Below are 22,632 nucleotides of genomic sequence, written 5' to 3'. Positions count from 1 at the left end.
TGCTAAATCATACTTCCTAGGAAGAATTCTTCGATCGCAAGCAGATCATTGCATGTAATTTGGTATTTACAATTCAAGCTGTGCTAGTTAATTTTGATTGGACAGCAAAGGGCCCGTTGTACTGTTTTTGCTCCCTGAGTGGATGAGCTCAAAGATGATTAGAAGAGTCAAGGTTTCTGTGTGGTTCCGAGCACGTTTGTTGTCTCTTCCTCTCCAGTTTATTTTTTTTTCCTTTGCTTTATTTCAGGTCTGGGAATGGAGAATATTGGTGGAATCTTCGTGGTTCTCATATGTGGTTTAATCGTAGCAATTTTTATGGCAATGCTGGAATTTTTGTGGAGCGTACGACACTCTGAACAGACAGAGGTAGGCTCAGGATTGTCACTGATGTTACAGGAAGTATGTACATTAATGTTTGTGAGGTCCTCAGGTACTGCAGTGAGGAGCACCATAGAGAAAAAAAGTGGGATGGGTCTGGAATAGGTGAGGGTCGTGGGTCTAGGTATGAATGTTGCAGGCAGTGAGACCTAAAACACATGAGAATTCCAGGTACAGAGCAATGTAAAATTTCCAGTGCACTCAGCCAGGTCTAGAACTTACAAACATTTCATGTGCAGTTAGTAAGATGTCGATTATATGCAAATTCTAGTTGCGGTTGTTGGGGGCCTAGAGCTTATGGAAATTCCATATGCAGTTGGTGTGGTTTAGAACACATGAATTTCTGTCTAGAACAGATAAGGATCCCTGACATGAACTTGAGGATCTAGAACATGTGAGGACCTTTGATGTGGATATTGGGGTCCAGAATCAGTGGGGATTCCAATGAGTGGAATCTAAAACAAGTGGCAGTGCTAAATGCCAATTATGAGAACAGGTGAAGATCCCAAGCACTAGTTTTGGCATCTAGAACAGTTGAGCACCAGGATCCAGAATTGGTACAGATGTTGGGATCTGAGCAGTATCTTGGAAATTGACCTCTTGCCTGTGTGTGCCTTCCAGGTGTCTGTCTGCCAGGAGATGGTGACAGAGCTGCGCAGTATCATCCTCTGCAAAGACAGTTTCCACCCTCGGCGAAGGCGAGCGGGGATGATACGGACTCGGCCCATTATTGCCGAGGAACGTCGACCCCGCAGTACAACCACTCTCAGCAACGGGAAACTATGCGGCGGCGGTGAGCCAGACCCGCTGGCGCAAAGACTTGCACAAGAAGCTGCTCTGGTTGCCCGAGGCTGCACGCACATTCGGGTGTGCCCGGAGTGTCGGAGGTTCCAGGGCCTCCGGGCGCGGCCAGCTCCGGGTTCACCTGCACAAAGCGAAGAGAGCTTGGAATGGGAGAAAGCCACCAACAGCAGCGAACCTGAGTAGAGTAGGGCAGGGGTGGGCAAAGAAACTCATGTTCCATTTTACAGAACATGGACTTGTACAATGTCAGACTCGTTTTTAAATTAAAAGCAGTTATCCAGCTCCTCGAGAGCAAGACAAACCTTCAGGCTGAGAGCCAGGCCCAGCCAGAGATTTTTGGTACCTCTCCTATCTAAGAGGACATTCATCCCACTTGGATTCTGAACCACTAGGTGGAAGATTCTCGGGTTGGCCTGTCTCCAGCAGCTTTCCCCCACCTCAAAAATCTGGTTTTGGGGTGGGGATGACACACACACAGGGCAATTCATCTACCAGAACTGCCCCAACTAGGGGGAAGTCTCATTGTCAGAACTACCCCATCCTAAGACAGGAGAAAAGGACACTAGTGTCATCTGTCTTGATCACACAGATTCAGTAGGGATGTTCTCTGGGAGATATTTTTATTTGATGGGGTGAGGGGAGGGGAAGAGAGGAGTAATCTATTATATTTTATTTTATTTTTGGTACGTCAGGGCCTGGAGGCTCCAGCACACCGGATTTCAGGTGCTGAACTCTCCTTCCTTTGCAGCGACGTGGCATGTGGGGTGTGGAAGGGAGGGACAGGAGATGACTCCCAAACAGAAGCAGCGGATGAAATGAAAGTCCATTCAAGGAGATATTAAAAATAAAAATGCCAAAAAACAACCAACACACACAGTGAATTCAAAGAGGCCTTGAAACACCTGGAATTTCAGGGGTTCTGTGTCTTTTTTGTTTGTTTTTTCTGTCAGGGAAGGTGTATGTGTACAGTGAGTATGAAGCATCGAGGAAGGTTTCATGGGCAGGTGCTGTCGGATTCCATATGCTTTCTTAGGAACACTGCCCTTTCCCCCCAGCAGAGGGCAGTTGCACTTCCTACCCATTGTCACGGGCTTCTGAAAGTACAGTTGTAGGCATCATGATAGAAACAGCTGCTCATAGGTACAGCACATTCCCATCCTATGAACTCTTAACACTGTCCCCAGGCTCGATAGCTGGGCCTGCGTGTGACGCAGGTGGCATCTGGGATCTGAGGGTTTCCTTGCTACCAAATGTCCTTGAATGAAGAACATGGGGCAGGGAGGTCAGGCTCAACAGGAGAATCACTCCGCGTCTTCAGTGAGAAAAACCTTCCTTCCATAGCAGCAGCAGCAGCTTGCCCTCTGCTTGGTACAAATGGGGGGTTTACATTGAAGAGTTTAATTTTCTGATTGAAAAACAAAATTCTATGCAATTTCTGATTGTAAAATAAAAAGGGGAGAAGATATGGGGGGTGGCGATAAACACAGACCTTCAGCAAAGATATATCCTGTTGTTGAATTATTTTCTTTCTTTCTTTTTTTTTTTAATGTACTGAAATAAAAGATGTCCTTGTACAATTATGATTTCCCCCCCCCCCCCCCCACACACACACTTTTAAAGCTTTGAGGCAGTTTGAGTCCCAGCGCTCCTGGGGGCAGCCCAACAGCACTCCCGGAGGATCTGAGAGGTACTTCCAGCCCGCTTGGTCTTCACTGCAGCAGGTTGCTGCTTTGGCCTTTGAAAACGTCTAGCTACTTGCATAATACCTAAAACCTCTGTTGCTGTCATTGTCTGTAATCATTCCCAAAGAAAACAAAGCTGGGCAGGACACATGGTCACTTTAGAAAAAACAACACAATCCCCTTGGCCCTATGCTGCAGTGAGATCAGAACAACGCAAGCCACAGCCTCTTTTAAACCTGATTGCTGGAAACAGGGGTCGAGCATGGTTTCCCTGCACACAGGATTCTCTGTAACAGATCAGATCAATGGTCCACCTTGTCCAGTAACCTGTAGCCAGATACTTTACAGGAGGGTATAAAGAACTCCAGAAAATGCAGATACCTGCAATGGGTACTGGAGATTATTACAGTCTCTCTTTTTGGCAGCACCCAAAAAAAAGATACAAAGTAGGGAACAGTCCCTGCGCTCAGTGAGGGTCTCTGACCTGGGTTATGCAGGGGGTCAGACTAGATGATCATAATGGTCCCTTCTGACCTCAGAATCTATGAATCTGTGCAGATCTCACATTCTAAACAAACAGAGCTGAGAGGGTAGAGACAAGATGAAATGTACATGTAGCGTGAGCATGTGAGAATTGGACACTTTCTGATAATACAATGTTCCAGTAACAGGGCCAGCTCCTTAGGTGCTGTAAATCAGAATAATTCCACTGACGACACTAGAGCTATACTCATTTACTCTGAGGATCTGGCCCATAATGCTTTGGGGGTTCTTGTCTGGAAGCAGGAGGAGCAAGTCAATTCAAGACTACCCCCAAATACACCAAAACCTTGCCACGGTCAGTCGGGGCGAGTTCCACGTTGACATCATAGAACTGAGTCTTCAGGAGAAGAGAGCAGTGGCTTTGTCGAGCGACTCAGGCAGGGTGTCCCATGCCTGGGGGCAGTGTGGGAGAGGCAGACAAAAAGGACCAGGCTAGCAGGATAGCAGGGATGGGGATTCAGGGGGGACTGGAAAAGAGACCAGACAGTAATGGAGTAACCTGCCCTTAGGGTGACTAGACAGCAAGTGTGAAAAATTGGGACAGGGGGTGGGGGGGTAATAGGATCCCCTATAAGAAAAAGACCCAAAAATTGGGACTGTCCCTATAAAATCAGGACATCTGGTCACACCTACCTGCCCTTAGGGGAAGATTTGTCCTAACCCCATCAGATATTGTTGGCTTCTGCCCTCAGAAGGGACAGTTGGGTTGATAACTGATTAAAATCTCTCTCAAACCATTTAGCTAGCTGATGGGGAGGAGGGAAAAACAAAATCCCTTTCTTTCTTGGTCAGGGAAGCCATGCTAGCAATGTGTGTCGCAGCCAGCATTCTTTTGGGCCAAATGTGGACAGGGCCTAAGTCAGAGTTCTGCTCAGTGTGTGCAGAGTGAGCCAGCCCCTCAAATGGCGTACATTAATGGAGCTGTATTTTGTCAGTGGAGTCAGGGGCAGCTTACAGCAGCTGAGGGTTTGCAGCGAAGTCTGAGTGTAACCCCTGCCTGCTCAGTGTGACACTCTGGCCTCTCTCTCTAGTGGTGGGTAGGCCAACTAGCATTTGAAAAGCCTACTCCAGCTTTAGCTAAGAGAAATGTGTCTGTCTGCTCATGCGGTACAGGTACCTGCATTTTGCTCAAGAGGTCCCAGGTTTGAGCCCTGCTGATGACATCCAAAATGGTTGGTATTACAAGTAATAGCTCATATGGGGAATTCACCTCGGGGAAGTCTATGCAGTTAAAGATGCACTTCCCGGCCTCGGGGGAGTATGTAACTCCTGCTTACTTGTGTGGCACTCTGTCCCCTTATAGCAGTGGCTAGGCTAAGTAGCTGTTAAGGAGCTTGCTATAGCCTTGGTTAAAAAAACAACTCCTTTAGCTCAAAAGGTCTCAGGTTCGATCCCCCTCTGATATCCAAAGTAATTAGCATTATATTAGCCCCTAGCTAGATTCCTGGGGTCAAATCTTCCACAGATGTAAATCAGTACAGCTAAATTGATGTTAATTGGGCCAGCTCAATTTGCACAGAGTTGGCCCAGATCCTCAAAGTTATTTAGGCACCTAACATCCACTGACTTCAATAGAAGCTAGGAGCTTAAATACTGTGGGGGATCTGAGTCTTGGCATCTAGTTAGACTCCTTGTACCAGCTCCTCCACTGGTGAAAGTCGGTGCCACTCCATTAAAGCCAATTGTGCTGAGTGGATTTCTACCACCTGGGGAGGTGGGCCCTTGATTTTAAAGCAAATAGTGGCGCCTCATAGCACGCATGGTACGATTTGCCAGCGCATTTTGCATTCCTGACAACAACATTGGAGACATCAGAAAACCCCTTATGTTTGTTTAAAGGCCAACATGTTCTTACACGTGCCAGGCACTATTCATCAAAAGACACTCGCTTTTGAAAATTTATTTACAGATTAGCAAAAGAAAAGATTCCTGTCCATCATTTATCATATCTGATTTTTCCCCCCCGTTGCTGCAGTGAATAAAGAGGGAACTTGACAGTGCCAGACATTTTTCCTTTTGCTATGCAGAGGGAATCACCCAGGTGTCACTCAGACTGAGGCCATCAGGAAAAATAAACCAGCCTGGTTCGCTCTTGATTTGTCTTTACTTTTATCTATTTTTTGTCAGCCTCCCTTTCCCAGGCTGTATTTTCTATCCGAGTCTGTATATTGAGGGGTTGTTTTTTTTTGTTGTTTGATCAGATTGTTTACAATAAAAATATAAATAAAACCTTGAAATAGTAGTGGATGGATAAAAGCTGCTTTGGTTTGAAGGCCTTGGCTGGTGTCTTTCCGAACACACACAGAGGAGGGGCTTACATGGTGCATTCACACTCAAAAACTAGACGGGACCCTTGTGCTCATCTAGGCTGACCTGTAGACCACAGGGCGTTGCGCTGCCCCTAAAAGAATTGGGGAATCCGCCACAACCCTTGGTAAATTGTTCCAATGGTCCAGTTACTCACATGGTTAAAAATTTACACTTTATTTCCAGTCTGAATTTGTCTAGCTGCAACTTCCAGCAGCGGTTGCACCACTGCCAAATTAAAGCGGTAACATAACCTCTCTAGGCCGCCTTGCTATTCCCCTGTTTATGCAGCTCTAGTTTACACAGGTGCACTTTTGGCCACAGGCTCACACTGGGAACGCATGTTCAGCTAATATGACCCCCACCCCCCCCCCCAATCTTTTTCATAGTCACTGCTTTCCAGGATAGAGTTCCCCGTCCTATAAGTATGGCCTATGTACAAGTACACAAACAGAGCAGGAACACACACTCAAACTGGAGTGGGACACTGCCCCTCCCCTTTGTTCTCACCCTGGAAATCATTTTGATGGCCTCTTTCATTTGGCCAATCCCACTCACATGTTAATGAAGGTCAAGATTTGGAGTGGTTTGCCATCCAACTTGCATTTTCCCAGCATAGCCATCTCTTGATAAAATGGGGGTAATTCTAGTAAGCTAGCTCTGTGGAGTCCACCGGGAGGCGACGATTAGATCAATTAAAATATAATACTTGGCTTTAATCCCTTTTAATTGTTTCACCAGAGCCCCCCTGCCTCCTCTTCCATTACAAGAGCTTCGCTACAGAACCCAGGAGGCATGGACACTGAGTGTTTCTATTACCTAAATTCCCTTGGTTACCTTCCTCCCCTGTTAATATAAAAACACACATCCTGCAGATTGGCCTGTCTTATTGGTTAGGAGAAGCTCTAGTATGAGAATAACTAAAACTCTGGGGATTCTTTTCTGATGAAAGTTTTATTCGTTTTGCATTCCAGGCAGTTTAATTTTTCACTCAGTACTTCCCCCTGAAGTCCAGCCTGTAACTAACTGTGGGCACTGGGAAGTGTTGATGTGGACCTAAGGCCTTTGCAAGACTAGCATAGGGGTTGTTACTGAACTTGGCGGCATCATTAAAACACAAGAGGCACATTTTGAGGCTTGCAAGCCAGCAGGACTATGGCAAGCTGAAAATGACAAAAGTGGAATTGATCTCTTTTTAGTTCAGTTCTCCTGACTGGATAATAGTGAAGAAGACAGTTTAACCATTTCAGAACCAAAAATGTTCCTTGATGGTGGTGTCATAGGATGGGGTTGCCCTTTAAGGGTCAGCCCTCCTGCCAGTGATTAATCAGTTGCCTCCCTCCAAGTGAGAGAAAGGTCTGACAGGAAGTTAGCTCAGGGATGAGAGTTACAGGGTGTAGGGTGGGTCTGGGGTAAGGAAAGGGTTTAATGTAATGCTAGCTAACTGAAAGACCTGGGTGGGGAAAAGTGTAAGCAGCATTAGAAACTAAAGCCCTTTGAGGTAGGTATCTTACGAGGGGCCATGCAGCAGGACCTGGTATTCTTGTTTTGACTGATGTTAGATTGAGTTTGTTTGAACAGTAAATAGGTTCCTGGAAAAGGGAAGGAAAGAACTTCCTTTCATTGATGCAGCTGGCTGGTGAGTTGGTCCACTGGGGTATGTGAGAAAGGAGAAACAGAGGCAGAGTTCAACGCTGAGTTTAAGGAAACCTTGTTATATGTTTCCTATAAGAACAGGAAAAAATGCCTGTTCAAAGAGACAAACCATAGCTAACTAGATTTAGATCCCATTGTCCCTAACTAATTACCTATAATATCCCACTTGTCCTTCCTACCCCTTCTAACAGGACTTTTGGGCCCAATTGTCAGCAGGTGTAAAATGGGCATCGTTCTATTGACTTCAGTGGAAATGTGGCTGTAGTTGTACATTTAAAGACCTGATTCTAAATTCACATTGGTGTAAATCAAGAGTAACTCCATAGAAGCAAGTAGAGTTACACTGATACAATAGTAGCATACATGAGATCAGAATTGGGCCCTAAATCTGCAAAAATTCTAAACCAGACTTTAGATAGAGATCTAAAAGAAAAATTGGGGCAAACCCAATTTATAAGACACTGGACTAAAAGTCCAGTGTCTTATAAATTCCCTTCCAAAGATGCTGCTGCCATACTGGGAAAAAGTCTAAATGCTGGTGGGCATAATTTGTAAATTATTCAACTTCCACCTTCTCCTTTAGAGTTTGTAAAGGAGAAGATAAATGTGCACAAATGCCTGCTGAGTAGAATATAAAGAACCCAAAGTGCCAGAAATCCCATTATGATTTGATGGCCACAAACTGATTGAAAACACACACCTGAAAGCAGTAGTGATGAATTCAGTAAAAGTAGGCTCCTCTGATACTTGATGCCATGGTGAGAAATTCAGTCTCTTATCGGTTGGATCAGTACAATGGATACAACTCAGATTTTTCAGGAAGGAATGCACTCCATGCCCGCTGAATTAATAGTCCCTTTTACAGCAAATAATATTGCATCTTTGGGATAAAAGTACTTCACAAACTGTAGGCAGGGATCAGCTGAAACCCCATGAATGTGCAGCTGCTTCTCAAGTGGAACCTGGCAGCCATTTAACAGTGTAAAGTGCAACTTAAAACCAAAAAAGTCTGCTAAAGAGAGATCGATAATAAAAGGGAAGGAAGCTAACTTTATTAGCCCAATATTCTAGTTTCCTCTTCATATTCCAGCACCGTAGTTATCAATAGAGCAGTCAATCCTCTAAGACCCAAATGTCACTGGCCAGCTTTAAGACAGACACAGTCATGTTTGTGATTATATGTTTTCATACCACACATCAAATACTGAAACATTTGTTTCAAAACAAACATTGTTATCACTATGACAAATAACAGCTTGGATTACTAAAACTGAAAAGATTTAATATTTACTTTTTGCACTATTTACATTATTTGGCATTGCCTTTTTCACAGTTGGATCAATGAGACTAGGCTAGTCAGTTTCACTTTTGTTTTCGGTTAGTTCTGCTTTCCAGTTCCCATGCACTAGGGTTGCAATGGTTTGCAATGGAATGTTTGCTTAAAGGTGCCCACTGGAATTTAAAGGTACTAACAATGGAATCATTTCTAACAGGCTTAGGTTTTTGTTAATGAGCTGCTAGCATTCTTAAATAGGCAAGTCCTCAGCTGCTATAAATCAGTATCGACTTCAAGGGATTTATGTTGATTTACACCAGTTAGGGATCTAGCCCAAACTGTGTACTATAGATACAAACTGAAGTGCAGCACAGAGGGGGTTTAATACACAATATGAGCCAGCTCCTCCACTCATGTAAACAGGACAGCTCCATAGACATCAGTCGACCTACATTGATTTATACCAGTTGTTGATCTGGCCCTATATCTCTGCAGTTCTGTTTGGCCCCCCAACAACTCATGTTGCTTTAGACCCCAAAGAGAGAACACTTTCAGTCTCACATCAGCCCTTCTCTAGGGCCCAGGTAATGTTAATGAGTTTTAGTTCTTTGACTTTCTCCAGACTTAATTCTCGCTGAGCTGAGATTTGATGTAATTTATTTCTAAGCCTAAAGCAAAGGCAAATGAGCATGAAAAAAAGACTTCTTATTTCCAGATGAGTGTTAAGATGTCTGATTTGTCTGCCAAAAACCTATTGTTCTTCCAGAGTCTACAGTAAACAGCCCAAGCACATTTGCGAGGGTGTTCACAGGAGATGCTCTGATTATGCTCGCAGGATTAAACCAGGACTAGGTGAACATACAGCTTCCGGTTTTATTCCTGCGCCATTTATCAGCCATGACAGACTTAGTCTATGGGCAGCCTAAATGGAGGTCAGAGCATAGTAAGGACCCTGAAATCCAGAGTGGATTTCTGCCACTGCTAAGTGCCTCTGTACTAAGGTCTAGTGTCAATACAACTCACTCTGACATTAAGAGGGTCTGTTGGTCATTTCAGATGGCACGGAGCTGGACAGATGTGTGTGAGAATAATGCAGATTTCTATACCAAATTATGATCAAAAGTAACAGCTGAGGTTTCTTAGGAGTTGGGGAAATTGACCAGCACAGCTGTAGCAGAATAGCTATTGCACTAACACTCCCATGTGGACACCCTATTCTGGAATAATTACTCTGCTGGATTCTCTCCTTTCCCAAACCTGTGGGGCAAGAGAGCATGAGTTAATACTGACTAAACCAGATTTAGGCCGTGGCTACACTCAAAACTTCAAAGCGCTGCCACGGGAGCGCTCTCGCAGCAGCGCTTTGAAGTGCGAGTGTGGTCGCACACCAGCGCTGGGAGAGAACTTTCCCAGCACTGCAGGTACTCCACCTCCACGCTGGGACACTGTTTACACTGGCGCTTTACAGCGCTGTAACTTGCTGCGCTCAGGGGGGTGTTTTTTCACACCCCTGAGCGAGAAAGTTGCAACGCTGTAAAGCGCCAGTGTAGCCGAGCCCTTAGCTTCCTTATCTATGCTATGTACCTTATCAGTCACCTTCCCTGCCCACCACCACTTCTCCTTTCCTTTGCCTGAAGGGACAGGGCAGCAGTGTTTGCTGAAGCTTCTGGTGGCAATGGCTCTGGTAGAGCTGTACCAAGAGACTGAACGGAGCTCAGGGCCAGGAGACAATATAGAGGCACAGTCGGTGCAGAGACAACCCCAGATCCCAGTGACTCCCCCATGTTCTGTAAATTGCAAATCCCAGTTACTACCAACCCTCACAGGCAGCCCCTGGGCAAGATCCCATCCCTCATTACAGCCCCTTTGTGCCACTGTGGAGGCAGAATGGTGCAGGATTGCTCCCTTGGGGAACTTTTGCGGTGCGCCACCCCCTGCAGTAACCCCCCCCCCCACCAGTGTGGGGGGGGGGGCAGGGATGTCATAGGACAGGAGGGGGAGCATCTGGGACAATCCAGCTATTTTGAACTACAGAGCAGCCCACTGGTGGCTGGGGGGAAGCAGTTGTAAATTAATCTAGCTCCAGGGGCTACTCTAATTTAGGCCAGGGATTTAATGCTGGTCCCTGGAACATCCCAGAGGTGCAAAACTGTGAGACTTAAACACCCATGCACACACTGGGCTGGACTTCCTGTGAGGCACCACATAGTATCTGGCCTGTTGTCTTTACATCAAATCTGATGTTACCAGTCTATCAGCACTGCACATGACCTGTCTGTTGGGAACACCTGTGGCCTATATGAACAAATCACAATGTCAAAGGGACCCTATCCAAAGATGGAAGGCCATAGCATGCCACAATACCTCAGTAATGTGTGCTTGACCACTCAGCCTGTCCATGCTTTTGCATATGGTTATTTTGTTTACAGAGCACAAAGTAACCACCTGGTTAAAGCAGGGGATTGGAACTCCTGCTGACTTACTGTGGGACTTGGAGCAATTCCCTAGACCTCTCTGTGCCTCAATTTTCCCGCAAGTAAAATGGGGAAGATTATCGCTGCTATGAAGAAAGAGGATTATGCAGTGGTTAGAGCACTAGCTGGAACTTGGGAGAGATGGAGATTCAATTTCTTGATCTGTCACTGACTCCCTGTGTGACCCTGAGCAAATCCTTTAGCCTTTCTGTGCCTCAGTTTCCCATCTGTACAATGGAGATAATAGCATTGCCATGGGAGGACAAACGCATTAAAGACTGTGAGACACTCAGATACTAGGATGATAGGGACCAGATAAGTACCTTAGATTGATACATGAGAGCGAGGGGAGGCATATTGTGAGGTTTAATTCATTTGCATTTGCAAAGGGTTTTGAAAGCTTCAGATGAAAGGTGCTGGAGCATTGCCATGTGTTAGCTAATAATAATTGCTTCAACATAAGGAAAGCTGGAATCCTATAAATAGGCCAGCATCTTTCCAGAGGCCAGATCCTGTGGCCAATCTGTATATGTAAGTCCCTTTCCACGATCAGGGAGAGCTACAGAGCTCGTGATTTTTCCTCCCAACTCCAAAAGTAGCCATACTCCAGCAGGGCTGGCAAAGGAAGGCCCAGCCAGCTCCGTGCCTGGAGCCCCATCGCCTGCTCCCCTCTAGCTAGGTCCGTAGATGCTTTGGGTTAGGGTTTAGAAAGCTGACACTTTCCCATGCCACTTGTGCTCTTGGCTGTCAGACTCCGTGACATGAGGCGCAGCTGACAGCGGATTCTTTCTTGGCTGCTCCTCCTTCTTGTATTCCATTCTGGACAGAGAATGAGCTAGAATCAGGTCTCCGCAAACTGTGCAGGGGACAGATAGTGCTGGCTCCTCTTTGGAGAATGACAGACAAACCCCCAGCTTACCAAAGGAGTTATTGACCCCTTAGGAGAGTCTAAGTGGGCTACACCAGGGACCCTTCTCAGCTTGGTGAGGACTCTTAGCATAATCTGTGCCCATGCTTGCCTTTCATACCTGCTGAGTTTCACAGGTGCGTTATGTGGCAGGAATCCAGAGTTCGCTGAGCTGATTTGCATGCTAATGCCCATGGTGCCCTCTCAGGTATCTCTTAGTGCTGCTGGTGCCTGAGCTGAATAGAAGGTCTGCCGTTGCTTGTGGGTGCAGAGAGCTTTTTTCCTAGAGAGGATACAAGGAAGGCATTTCTCAGTCGTGGCCTCAGCACTGTTCTGAGTGGGGACACATTGTAATGCTAACATACCAGGCAGCTCACTTGGTGGGGCACACATACTAAGCGATCATGGCATTCATATTAACACCTGTTGGTCCCCCGCATTCACTGCTATGTCTAATAACACAACTCCGCACTCAGATTGCACTTTACAAGTGAAATCTTGGCCCCGTTGAAGTCAATAGGAGTTTTGCCAATGACTTTATTGGAGCCAGGATTTCACCCTATATGTTCAAAATGCTGTACAGACGTTACCTCAGTAATCCTAGGTAAGTATCATTAGCCCCTTTTTACGCATGAGGCACAGAAGCGTGAAGTGGCTTGCCAATTCTGCGCATTACGTCAGCGGCGCAGCTGGGGTTAAAACCCTGAATTCTGCACTCTAACCAGTAGGCTGCAGTGCCTCTGTATCGCTGATTACTGTTTGCTCAGATTGGTTTTGGTGCCAGTTGCATTGGTTTTGCACTGTACAGACATTTCTGCTTTGGACCCTTAGCACTTTGTGCTAGGCACTGTACAAACACAATGAGGTCCTAGTCTGTCATTGGGACTCTGATAATACAATTAATAATAGTATCTCAGAAACACCTGCTTTTTTGTGCTTTAACCATTCCAACAGTCCCTTGATCCGTTTATGTATTCCTATTTTTATTAAATTGCACCAAAAAAACACCCCACCTGAAGTGTTCTGGGCTCCCTTGTCTATCTTGTAAAAACACACAGATAAATTAACAGACCCATCAATTATACCAGATCAGACCAAATAACCCAGAGACAGCATAAATATAACAAACATTCATCAGCTTTCTCCGTGCAATCCCTGCCAGAGTCTCGTACCATCACTAGTTACCACCATCACCTATTCAGGGACCTTGGGTTTCTTTCACCTTCTTTTGCAGTATGGGGTGTGGATCACCTGCTGGGATCATCTGGGCCTGACTCACTTAATCAACATTCTGCCACTCCACGGGCCTTGGGCATTGGTGGCACCTTGGTCTCTCCTGTTCTCTGCCAGGGGCACACAACTATTTAGGACTGAAATGCTTTGGTTTAACAAAAGTCCTGGGGCTCAATATAAGGGTATCTGGGTGAAATGTAATGGTCTATGACAGGGGTGGGCAAACTACGGCCCAAGGGCCACATCCAGCCCGTCAGACATTTTAATCCAGCCCTCGAGCTCCCACCGGGGAGCAGGGTCCAGGGCTTGCCCCGTTCCGGCCCTCCAGTCGGGGAGCGGGGTCAGGGGCTTGCCTGACTCCACACATACCGTGGCTTCGCACAGCTCCGGGAAGAAGGGGGATGTCCCCCCTTCGGCTCCTACACGTAGGGGCAGCCAGGGGGCTCCACACGCTGCCCCCACAGCTCCCATTTGCCGGGAACCATGGCCAATGGGAGCAGCAGGGGCAGCGCCAGCGGACAGGGCAGCGTGCAGATCTGCCTGGCCCCGCCTCTGCGTAGGAGCCGGAGGGGGGACATGCCGCTGCTCCTGGGAGCTGCTTGAGGTAAGCACCACCTGGAGCCTGCACCCCTGACCTCCTCCCATGCCTCAACCCCCTGCCCCAGCCCTGATCCCCCTCCTGCCCTCTGAACCCCATGGTCCCAGCCCGGAGCACCCTCCTGCACCCCAAACCCTCATTCCCAGCCCCAACCCAGAACCCACACGCCCAGCCAGAGCTCTCCCCCCCTGCACCCCAACCCCCTGCCCCAGCCCGGAGCCTCCTCCTGCGCACTGAACTCCTCATTTCTGGACCCACCACAGAGCCCGCACCCCCTCCCACACCCCAACCCCCAATTTCATGAGCATTCATAGCCCGCCATAGAATTTCCATACCCAGATGTGGCCCTTGAGCCAAAAAGTTTGTCCACCTGGGTCTATGATATCCAGGTGGTCAGATTAGAGTATCTAATGATCCCTTCTGGCTTTAAACTGTATAACACTATGAAATATCAGGTAGCTGATGGCAAGTTAGACCCTGCAGTGTGCTGGAAGCTCAACTGTTTATTCAGTGTCTGGGTGACAAGGTGGACAAGGTAATATATTTTATTGGACCAACTTTGTGTGGCTTGAAAGCTTGTCTCTCTCTTCAACAGAAGTTGGTCCAATAAAAATATCTCACCCACCTTGTCTCTCTAATATCCTGAGACCAACATGGCTACAGCTACACTGGATATTTGCTGGGTAAAATTCATCCGCAGTGCAAACAGACAGCACAAGATTTTTGCATGTTTCAGGGAATTACCTGAAAAGCTCTTCCCTTTAGCTGTTAATGGTTAGCCAGGAAAGCAGGAAAAATCTTAAACAAAACAGTTAAAGTCCATTTTGTCCCATGATCATCTCACGGTGAGCTCAGAAACCAACCAAAAATTAGCAGAAATGTGCTGGTATTTATTGATTTGGGTTTTTTTATTTTGCAATCTGATTTTGTTAAATCAAAAGTGAATCAAGTGATATCTGCGGGCTAGTGATATTATATTTAAATGCTTATAGTCTAGTGATGCCTATTTGAAAAGTAGCGTGAGAGTGCATTAGGCCTGGATAATTTACAGAGACCCACAAAATGATTCATGAAGCTCTTATGTGAAATCTGAGGTCATAGTGAATTGTTACTGGTTTAGTGAGAAGCTGCTTTGAGCTGATCGGTTGGGGATAGCTGTGAGTGAAGTTGGATTTTAAAGTTATTAGATAAATATCTGAGAGCTGCCACTGCTGTGCATTTATTATTATAGCATCACATTTTAAAAGGCTCAATACTGCAAGGTGCTCAGAGCCCTCAAAATCTCCATGTATGTCTACACTGCATCTGACAGCGAGCCTCCCAGCCTGGGTCCACAGATCAGTGATAGCTGGACTCATGCTAGCATGCTAAAAATAGTTGTGTAGATGGTGCTCTGAACCGCCTCCTCCCAGCCCCAAAGTTATAGAACCCAGGCTCCAGCGTGAGCTGCATCATCGATACTGCTGTTTTTAGTGTGCTAGCACAAGCCCCACTACCACAAGTCAGTGGCGTTGGGCTGGGAGATTCATTCTCAGATGCAGAATAGACATGCCCACACTGATGTCGATGGAAGTGGAGGGCCTTCAGTATCAATCCGGATTGAGCCCCTCTGCTGCTCTGGAGCTCAAATTCGGATGATATGTCTAACGGGATTTTCACCTTTAACTCCCCTCGTAATCCCCAGCCGAAATGAAAGTTCTTCTCTCAACACTTATTACAGCTCCCCATCTATTTCTCATTATTAAATCATGAAATTGGCCAAAAATGTTTAAATTAAGTGAAAGGAAGAGAGATTTGTGAGAAAATTGAAGTCTCTCGGAGGAATTGAAGAATAATCCCCAAGGGTAAAGGAAGATGTGATTGTCAAACCAATAAGCAAATGGATATAAAAGCTACAAAAAAGAAGTAAAGAGCCACAGATGTTTAAATTTTTGCCAAAAATGATTAAACAACACTAAAAATGAATCATTTCAATATTTAGATGACAATTTGGAGGCAGCAGCATCCAGTGGATATTAAACACGTACTGGCTCTGCCACTGACTCCCTGTGTGACCTTGAGCAACTCACCTCACCTCTCTGTACCTCAGTTTCCCCATCTGTAAATTTGGGATAATGAGACTTACCAACTTTCCTGAAATGCGTTTGGATCCATAGATTTAAAGGTGTTAACTATTATTTTTATTGGCTGGGAATGTGGATAAGGCACCCAAATACTACTGAAAATCAATGGGGCTTGGGTGCCTCATTCCCATAGGTCCCAACCATTCTTATTAAGTGAAATTAAATTCGGTACAGTAGAGTTGGGCATAAGCCATGGGATATGAATCTTGAGCCAAACTTTCTCTGGGTTGGGGATGTTTGCATGCAGAGTACCGGTTCATCTTTAAAATGTGTCAGAATAATGAAATAAGGATTAAGCTGGTCTTTCACCCAGCATGAATTTATTACTGATGAATGGTGCAGGACTAATGCCCTATTGAGTGAAGCCTACTTTCCATTCACTGAATAGCTATATTACAGGTAAACAGCAGTGCAACCTTCCCCCATATTTACCCACCAACAGGGTCCTCAACCATTAAAGGAAATGTGAAGAGGTGAATTTAGTTCCCATAACCTATTTGGTCCTTGAGTTCTCTGCTGAGACTGTCAGCGAAGGGGTGCACATAGTGCCGGGTGTGGTTTTGTGATGTGGATACCTGTCTACTAAGGATTGGATTGAAACCCACCAAACTCTTTTCACATGGACCACGAGACAGACAACAGATAAGCACTTTCAATCACTACCAGGTTGGGCTGAATTCAAACTGGCTGATAGAGGTGAAAGACTATATCCCATTAACAATTCTCCGAGTTATGTAGTCCCCATTAAAGCAGACTTGTATTTAGCCCAGGGAATGCATTGGTCATAATCTCACACTCACAGTCTTGACCCAGTAGAGGTCAACAAGGAAATCTATTATGTCCAGTTGAATCTGTAACTCTAGAATGCAGCAATTAAAATGAATTTGGTATCGAAATGCCATCTCATGGCACAAGTTATGAGCTAAGGTACATTCTTACTCTTTGTGTACTAGTGATTGAATAGCTTAGGTAACCTGTGCAAAAACATGGGGGTTGTTAGAAGAAGACTGCATATTCTGAATGCATCTGGGTTCTTTATCTTACTAAAACAGATGAGGAGGTGGGAAGCAAAGCAAACAGAGACAAAGCATTCTCAGGAATGTATAAAAGGAAGCAAATAAGCCATTCAGAGGAATGTAGATAAGTGTTTCTTCTCTGTTAAAGAGAAAACCAGCCCTGTGAAAGCTGAGTGTATATTTTGGAGTATTGATAGCATGGCTTCTAACACTGCACATTGCCATGGTAACAAATCCACGGCTCTGACTTCATGGGTATGACACATACCGAAACTTCAGGGAGACACTGGGGATACAACTCAGACCATGTGAAAGCACAGGCCCATACTGACAGCAACTGTGGTAACTGACCGGACACTGACAGGATAGTAACCTTTTGTGTAACCCTGAATGAAGACAGGTGACTGGGACCAGGAAATCGATATACTTCTTACCAGCCTTTTTTTATTACAGTTGCAAACCGAATATTTTATTTTAAAAGCCTTCCTGCATGAATGAAGGCCCAGCAATGAGCAGAGGTGGGGAATCAGAGAAAGAGGCTGAACCAAAGGGTGGCAATAGGCAGGACCAGTTCTGAACTAGCTTAATGCAGCTCTTAACCTTGTAACAGGTACCTCGATGCTGTGTTGACAGCTACTGTTACAGCAGAGTGCTCTGAAAATGGTCAGGCTTGGGCTCGTTGTGATCTCTGGTGTGGAGTTTCACTGCTGTCCCAAGAGTTTTGCCCTCAGATCAATCAGTTGTATTATTACTTGTATTATACCAACAGCATGGTATGTGCTTTAGATAGGTAGGACGACAAAGCTATTAGCCCAAAGAGATCACAATAGATCTGATATAATTAGCTGGCCCCCATCACTGCAATATCTAAATGCTGCACATCTTTAATGTATTTGCCCTCACAATGACCCTGTGAAGAAGGGAAGTGGTATTACCCCCATTTCAATAATAGAGAAACAGGCACAGAGAAACTAAGTGACTTCCTCAAAGTCACACAGGAAGTCTGTGGTAGAGATGTGGGTTTCTCGCGGCCCAGGTTAGCGCTGTACACGCTAGACTGGCCTTCCTTCCATCCATCTAGACAGCATCCACTACTGTGTTCAATTGTCTTGGTGGGCTATGGATGGGTGCCTATTTGTAACAGTAGTATTGTGCTGGTGATGCTGGAGAGGTGCAGAGCTGCTGATGCCTCATGGAAAGATTTTGACCCATTTAATTTCACCATCCTTGATGTAACTCTACTGACAAATTTCCTCCACTGATGACTTGTAGCAGAGGTGAAATCCCTCATTTTAGACAGTTTCTATTTCTTATCGTCTAGTATCACTGAGGATGTTTGTGGGAAATCAGGAAGATTTGTTGCCAACAAGTTTATCCGGTGCTGCTGCTTTATCCTCTACGTATCTTATCATACTCTCTTGTGACATCATGGCCAGTCACATGCAGAGAGGAGCCATGACCGAGGTATTAAGCAGCAGAAGCAGACAAACTTGTAAATAATGGCCGGGCTTTCCTGCAAGCCTCTGTAAATATTAGGTGAAAGGTGGGGTGGAAAGGCAGTGCAGTATCTAAAACACCTTTATCCAAACTGCCTGTGGATTAGGTTTCAGGTTTGTGGAACAAAAATCCACCCCTGTAGCTCTTTTTCCCCCTTTTATATAGACCCTCGTTTGTATTTTTTTTTCTAAATTTGGAATACAATATCAGTGAGCTAGCAATAACTTTTTCTCCATAGAATACTTTTTTCTGTTTCCCTAGGGCAACAGCAGCAGTGTATTGTATGATTGTATTTACAGCAGGACATGTAAGGGAGGTTGTGGAATCTCCATCTCTGGAGATATTTAAGAGTAGGTTAGATAAATGTCTATCAGGGATGGTCTAGGCAGTATTTGGTCCTGCCATGCAGGCAGGGGACTGGACTCGATGACCTCTCGAGGTCCCTTCCAGTCCTAGAATCTATGAATCTATGAATCTATGTCTGTATTGGTTACAGACGGGTGTGAGTGCACAATTTGGGTCTGGAGCTAAGTGTCCCTCCAGCTTAAGTGGGTTCAGATCCCAGACTCTATTTTGGCCCCGTCTCTAGCATGTCCACACAGCTTTTTCAAATAATTTTCCAAAGAAGGAGTGTGATGATGCATAGCCACAGCCTCATGCTACTGTGTCCCAGCCTGACGAGGCAACATGAGGGTGGGCATTATGCCATGCTAATGGGATGCCCCCTGTCTGTTTTCACCATGGTGCAGCGTGAGGATGTGATGTCAGTGTGAGGATGAGGGATACCAACATTGTATTTCAAAAATAAAGGACTCCTTTCTTAGCACCCCTCCTCCAAATATCATCATCATCAATAACAACAGTAATAGTGAATAATAAGCAGGACTCAGTCACCTACCTGCGCCAGGGGTATTTCTTGCTGTTTGTTGCAGGGCTCAGCTTGTTGTACAGCGATGATGCAACACAGCAGCTTGGGTCACAGCTCCCTGTCATTCTATGATGTCACACCGTGGGACTGTGATGTCACGAGGTGTGACGTCACTGCCGCACTGTGATGCTGTCCCATTCACGGGGGGCGGGGTCTGGGCCGGCGGGAGGGGGGCCGAGGATGCCCCAAATAGGACTTCCGGGCCAGGGGAGCGCAATGCATGCCGGACTAGGCAGACTGGCTCCAGCTAGGCCCCGAAGCCTCACCGTCTCCATGGTAACCTCCCTTTTATCCCCCTCTCCCCACCCGCACGTTGCTCACGTGACCCGCGCAGCGGGCGCTCACGTGATGTTTGGTTGCCGAGAAGCTGTTTCCGGGTCAGGCCTCAGTGCAGGACGCGGCGTCAGGGCGGGGGAAGAGCGGGGCCGGGTGAGAGCCGGGGGCGAGATTGGGAAGCCGGGGCTTGCGCGTCCCAACCCCCCCGGGGTGTGGGGCCCCCAGTGTCCCGCAGGGCGCCCCGTGGCGCTGGGGCTCTGAGTGGCCGAGCCGTCAGGGTCTCCTCGCAGCGGGCGGGGGCTGGGCTGCCCTGGCCCAGGGCACTGCGCCCCGGGTCCCCCCCGGGCTGTGCCCAGCGCTCCTGCGAGGTGCGGGGGAAGGGCACTGGCTGCACCACCCTGCGGGAGAGGGGTCGCTGCCCCCCGGGTCCTCAGGCGGGCTGAGGGTGCTGTGGTCCTGATGGGCGCGGGGGGGATGCGGAGTGACTCTGGATCCGGTGATTCCTGACTCTGGCGAAGGCCGGGGCCGAGGGGCCTGGGCGGGTTGTGAGAGAAACAGGGAAGGCTTTTCTTCGGACCTTCTGTGAGACACCTTTAATGCCCGGTTGCACCTTGAGAGTTCAAATATAAGCCAGTTTCATTTAGATGCATCTTTGTTTCCCCCCCCCCCCCCCCCCCCCCGAGGCTGAGCACCACTAGTCAAGTGCATGACTGTCCTAGATATTGGCTTATTTTCACTACATCATGGAGAAGAAAAAGTGATGCATGTGATTTAAAAAAAAAAGGTATGAGGTTCAGTTAAACTCAGCTGTGTATTAACTTCTTACCGGTTTTGGCTGTACCTAATATGTGCTATAATAATCTGCACTTCTCCCACCTTAGAATCAGAAATGTGGGACAGGAAGGAACCTCGAAAGGTCATCTAGTCCATTTCCTGCACCCCCCTTGCTGAGGCAGGGTTAAATATATCTGGACCATCCCTGACAGGTGTTTGTCTAACTAGTTCATAAAACCCCCAAAAGGATATGAATTCCACCACCTCCCTTGGTAACCTGTTTCAGCAACAAGCTTTTTAACTATAAGAATAGTTCATCTTAATATCCAACCTACATCTTCCTTGCTGCAAACTAAGGTGACTACTTGTTCTAGCCTTGGTGGACACAGAGAAAAATTGATCACCATTCTCTTTATAATAACCTTTTATGTATTTGAAAACTCAGCCTTCAGTTAAATTAAACATGCCCATTTCTTTCAACTTTTCCTCATGGATCATGTTTTCTAAACCTCTTATCACTTTTGTTGCTCTCTTCTGCACTCTCTCCAATTTGTCCACATCTTCCTTAAAGTGTAGTGCACCAAACTGGGACATGGTACTCCAGCTGGGGCCTCACCAGTGCTGAGTAGAGTGGATGGAACAGTTACCTGCCGTGTCTTATATATGATACTCTTGCTAATACATATCAGAATGACATTTGCCTTTTTTTCCCACAACAGCATCACATTGTAGACTCTTATTCAATTTATGATCCTATATAACCACCGGATCCTCTTCTGTAGTACTGCTGCCTAGCCAGTTATTTTCTATGGTATTTTATCTTTGTGCATTTGAGTTTTTCACCTGAAGTGCAGTACTTTGCACTTGTCATTCCTGACTATCATCTTATTGATTTCAGGCCAGTTCTCCAGTTTATCAAGATAAATTTGAATTTTAATCTTGTCTTTGAAAGTGCTTGCAAATCCTCCCACTTTGGTGTCATCTGCAAGCTTTATAACCATACTCTCCACTCCTTCATCCAAATTGCTAATGAAAGTATTGAATAGTGCCAGACAGGACAGATCTCTGAAGGGCCCCACTTAATATGACTTGCCAGTTTTACAGTGAACTATGATAGCTACTTGGTCTTTCAACCATTTATCACCCACCTTATAGTAATTTCATCTAGACCATTTTTCCCAAGGTTACTTCTGAGAATTTCATGTGGGACTGCACCAAGAACCTTACTGAAGTCCATATATATATATATAAAATCACCCCTACTGCTTTCCCCCTATCCACTAGGCTGGTTACACAGGCAAAGAAGGAAATTACATTGGTTTGATATGATTTGTTCTTGACAAATCCAGTTGGCTATTATCATGTTTTTGTTCTCTAGGTTTGAACAACTTGCTTGTTGCTCCCTCCCTCCAAAGATTTCAATATACTTTATAACATTTAACTAAAGAAACCTGTGTGCCTTAAATCACTGGAAATGAAAGCATTAAAGTCTGAGATACATTTTGCTTCCCTTGGTTTGTCTTTTTTTGTATTTCATTGGCTGGGATGAGTCAGTTTCACTCTGGTTACTAGTCAGTTTCACTTTCTGGGTCTCTTACACTTAGCATATAGTTATTGGTTGAGTTCACAACACTTTAGAGCAGGGGTAGGCAATCTAGGGCACGCGTGCTAAAGGCGACATGGGAGCTGATTTTCAGTGGCACTCTCAGTGCCTGGGTCCAGGCCACTGGTCTGGGGGGCTCTGCATTTTAATTTAATTTTAAATGAAGCTTCTTAAACATTTTAAAAACCTTATTTACTTTATATACAACAATAGTTTAGTTACGTATTATAGACTTATAGAAAAAGACCTTCTAAAAATGTATTACTGACATGCGAAACCTTAAATTAGAGTGAATAAATGAAGTCTCGGCACACTACTTCTGAAAGGTTGCCGATCTCTGCTTTAGAGGAAGGTTTAAATCCAGAAAAACAGTTTTCATTGACATTTTTAAAATATCATGGGTACCTTTTCAGAGTAGGTTTTGTAGTTATTTCCACATTAACACTTAAAAAACAAAATCTGAATTTTGGATCTAAAACTAGATGTCCTTTTAATCAGCTGTGTAAAAATGCTCAGAGTGCAAATTATCATGTCATGCCATTGTATGTGTGAGACAT

At 45.7% G+C, this 22,632-nt stretch overlaps 2 protein-coding genes and 1 long non-coding RNA gene across 15 annotated transcripts in view; 2 read left to right on the top strand and 1 right to left on the bottom strand.

Annotated features, from left to right (window-relative positions):
• GRIK4 (glutamate ionotropic receptor kainate type subunit 4) overlaps window positions 1-2,681 on the top strand; it is a 317,543-nt gene extending 314,862 nt beyond the window's left edge. For all 8 annotated transcript variants that reach the window (XM_042851897.2, XM_042851894.2, XM_008164539.4 and 5 more), the window contains 2 exons: window positions 248-366; window positions 1,000-2,681. In XM_042851897.2, coding sequence (XP_042707831.2) covers window positions 248-366; window positions 1,000-1,365 — 485 coding nt within the window. In that variant the 3' untranslated portion in view covers window positions 1,366-2,681. The remainder of the gene's footprint in view (window positions 1-247; window positions 367-999) is intronic.
• A 613-nt stretch (window positions 2,682-3,294) lies between these two features.
• LOC112059042 (uncharacterized) lies at window positions 3,295-19,717 on the bottom strand. The gene is made up of 2 exons (XR_010592979.1): window positions 19,393-19,717; window positions 3,295-12,310 (listed from the first exon to the last, which is right to left on the bottom strand). It is a non-coding gene; the product is annotated as an uncharacterized LOC112059042 (long non-coding RNA).
• LOC101953457 (tubulin-specific chaperone cofactor E-like protein) overlaps window positions 14,665-22,632 on the top strand; it is a 104,735-nt gene continuing 96,767 nt past the window's right edge. Inside the window, exons 1-2 of one of the 6 annotated variants that reach the window (XM_005303746.3) lie at window positions 19,749-19,851; window positions 20,382-20,482. The gene's annotated coding sequence lies outside the window, so the exon portion shown is untranslated. The other 5 variants (XM_042851899.2, XM_005303748.5, XM_005303747.3 and 2 more) reach the window with 5 other exon arrangements.

The sequence above is a fragment of the Chrysemys picta genome, chromosome 16, assembly GCF_011386835.1.
Source record: "Chrysemys picta bellii isolate R12L10 chromosome 16, ASM1138683v2, whole genome shotgun sequence".
Lineage (NCBI taxonomy): Eukaryota > Metazoa > Chordata > Testudines > Emydidae > Chrysemys > Chrysemys picta.
This window is presented reverse-complemented; position numbering and strand designations above follow the sequence as displayed.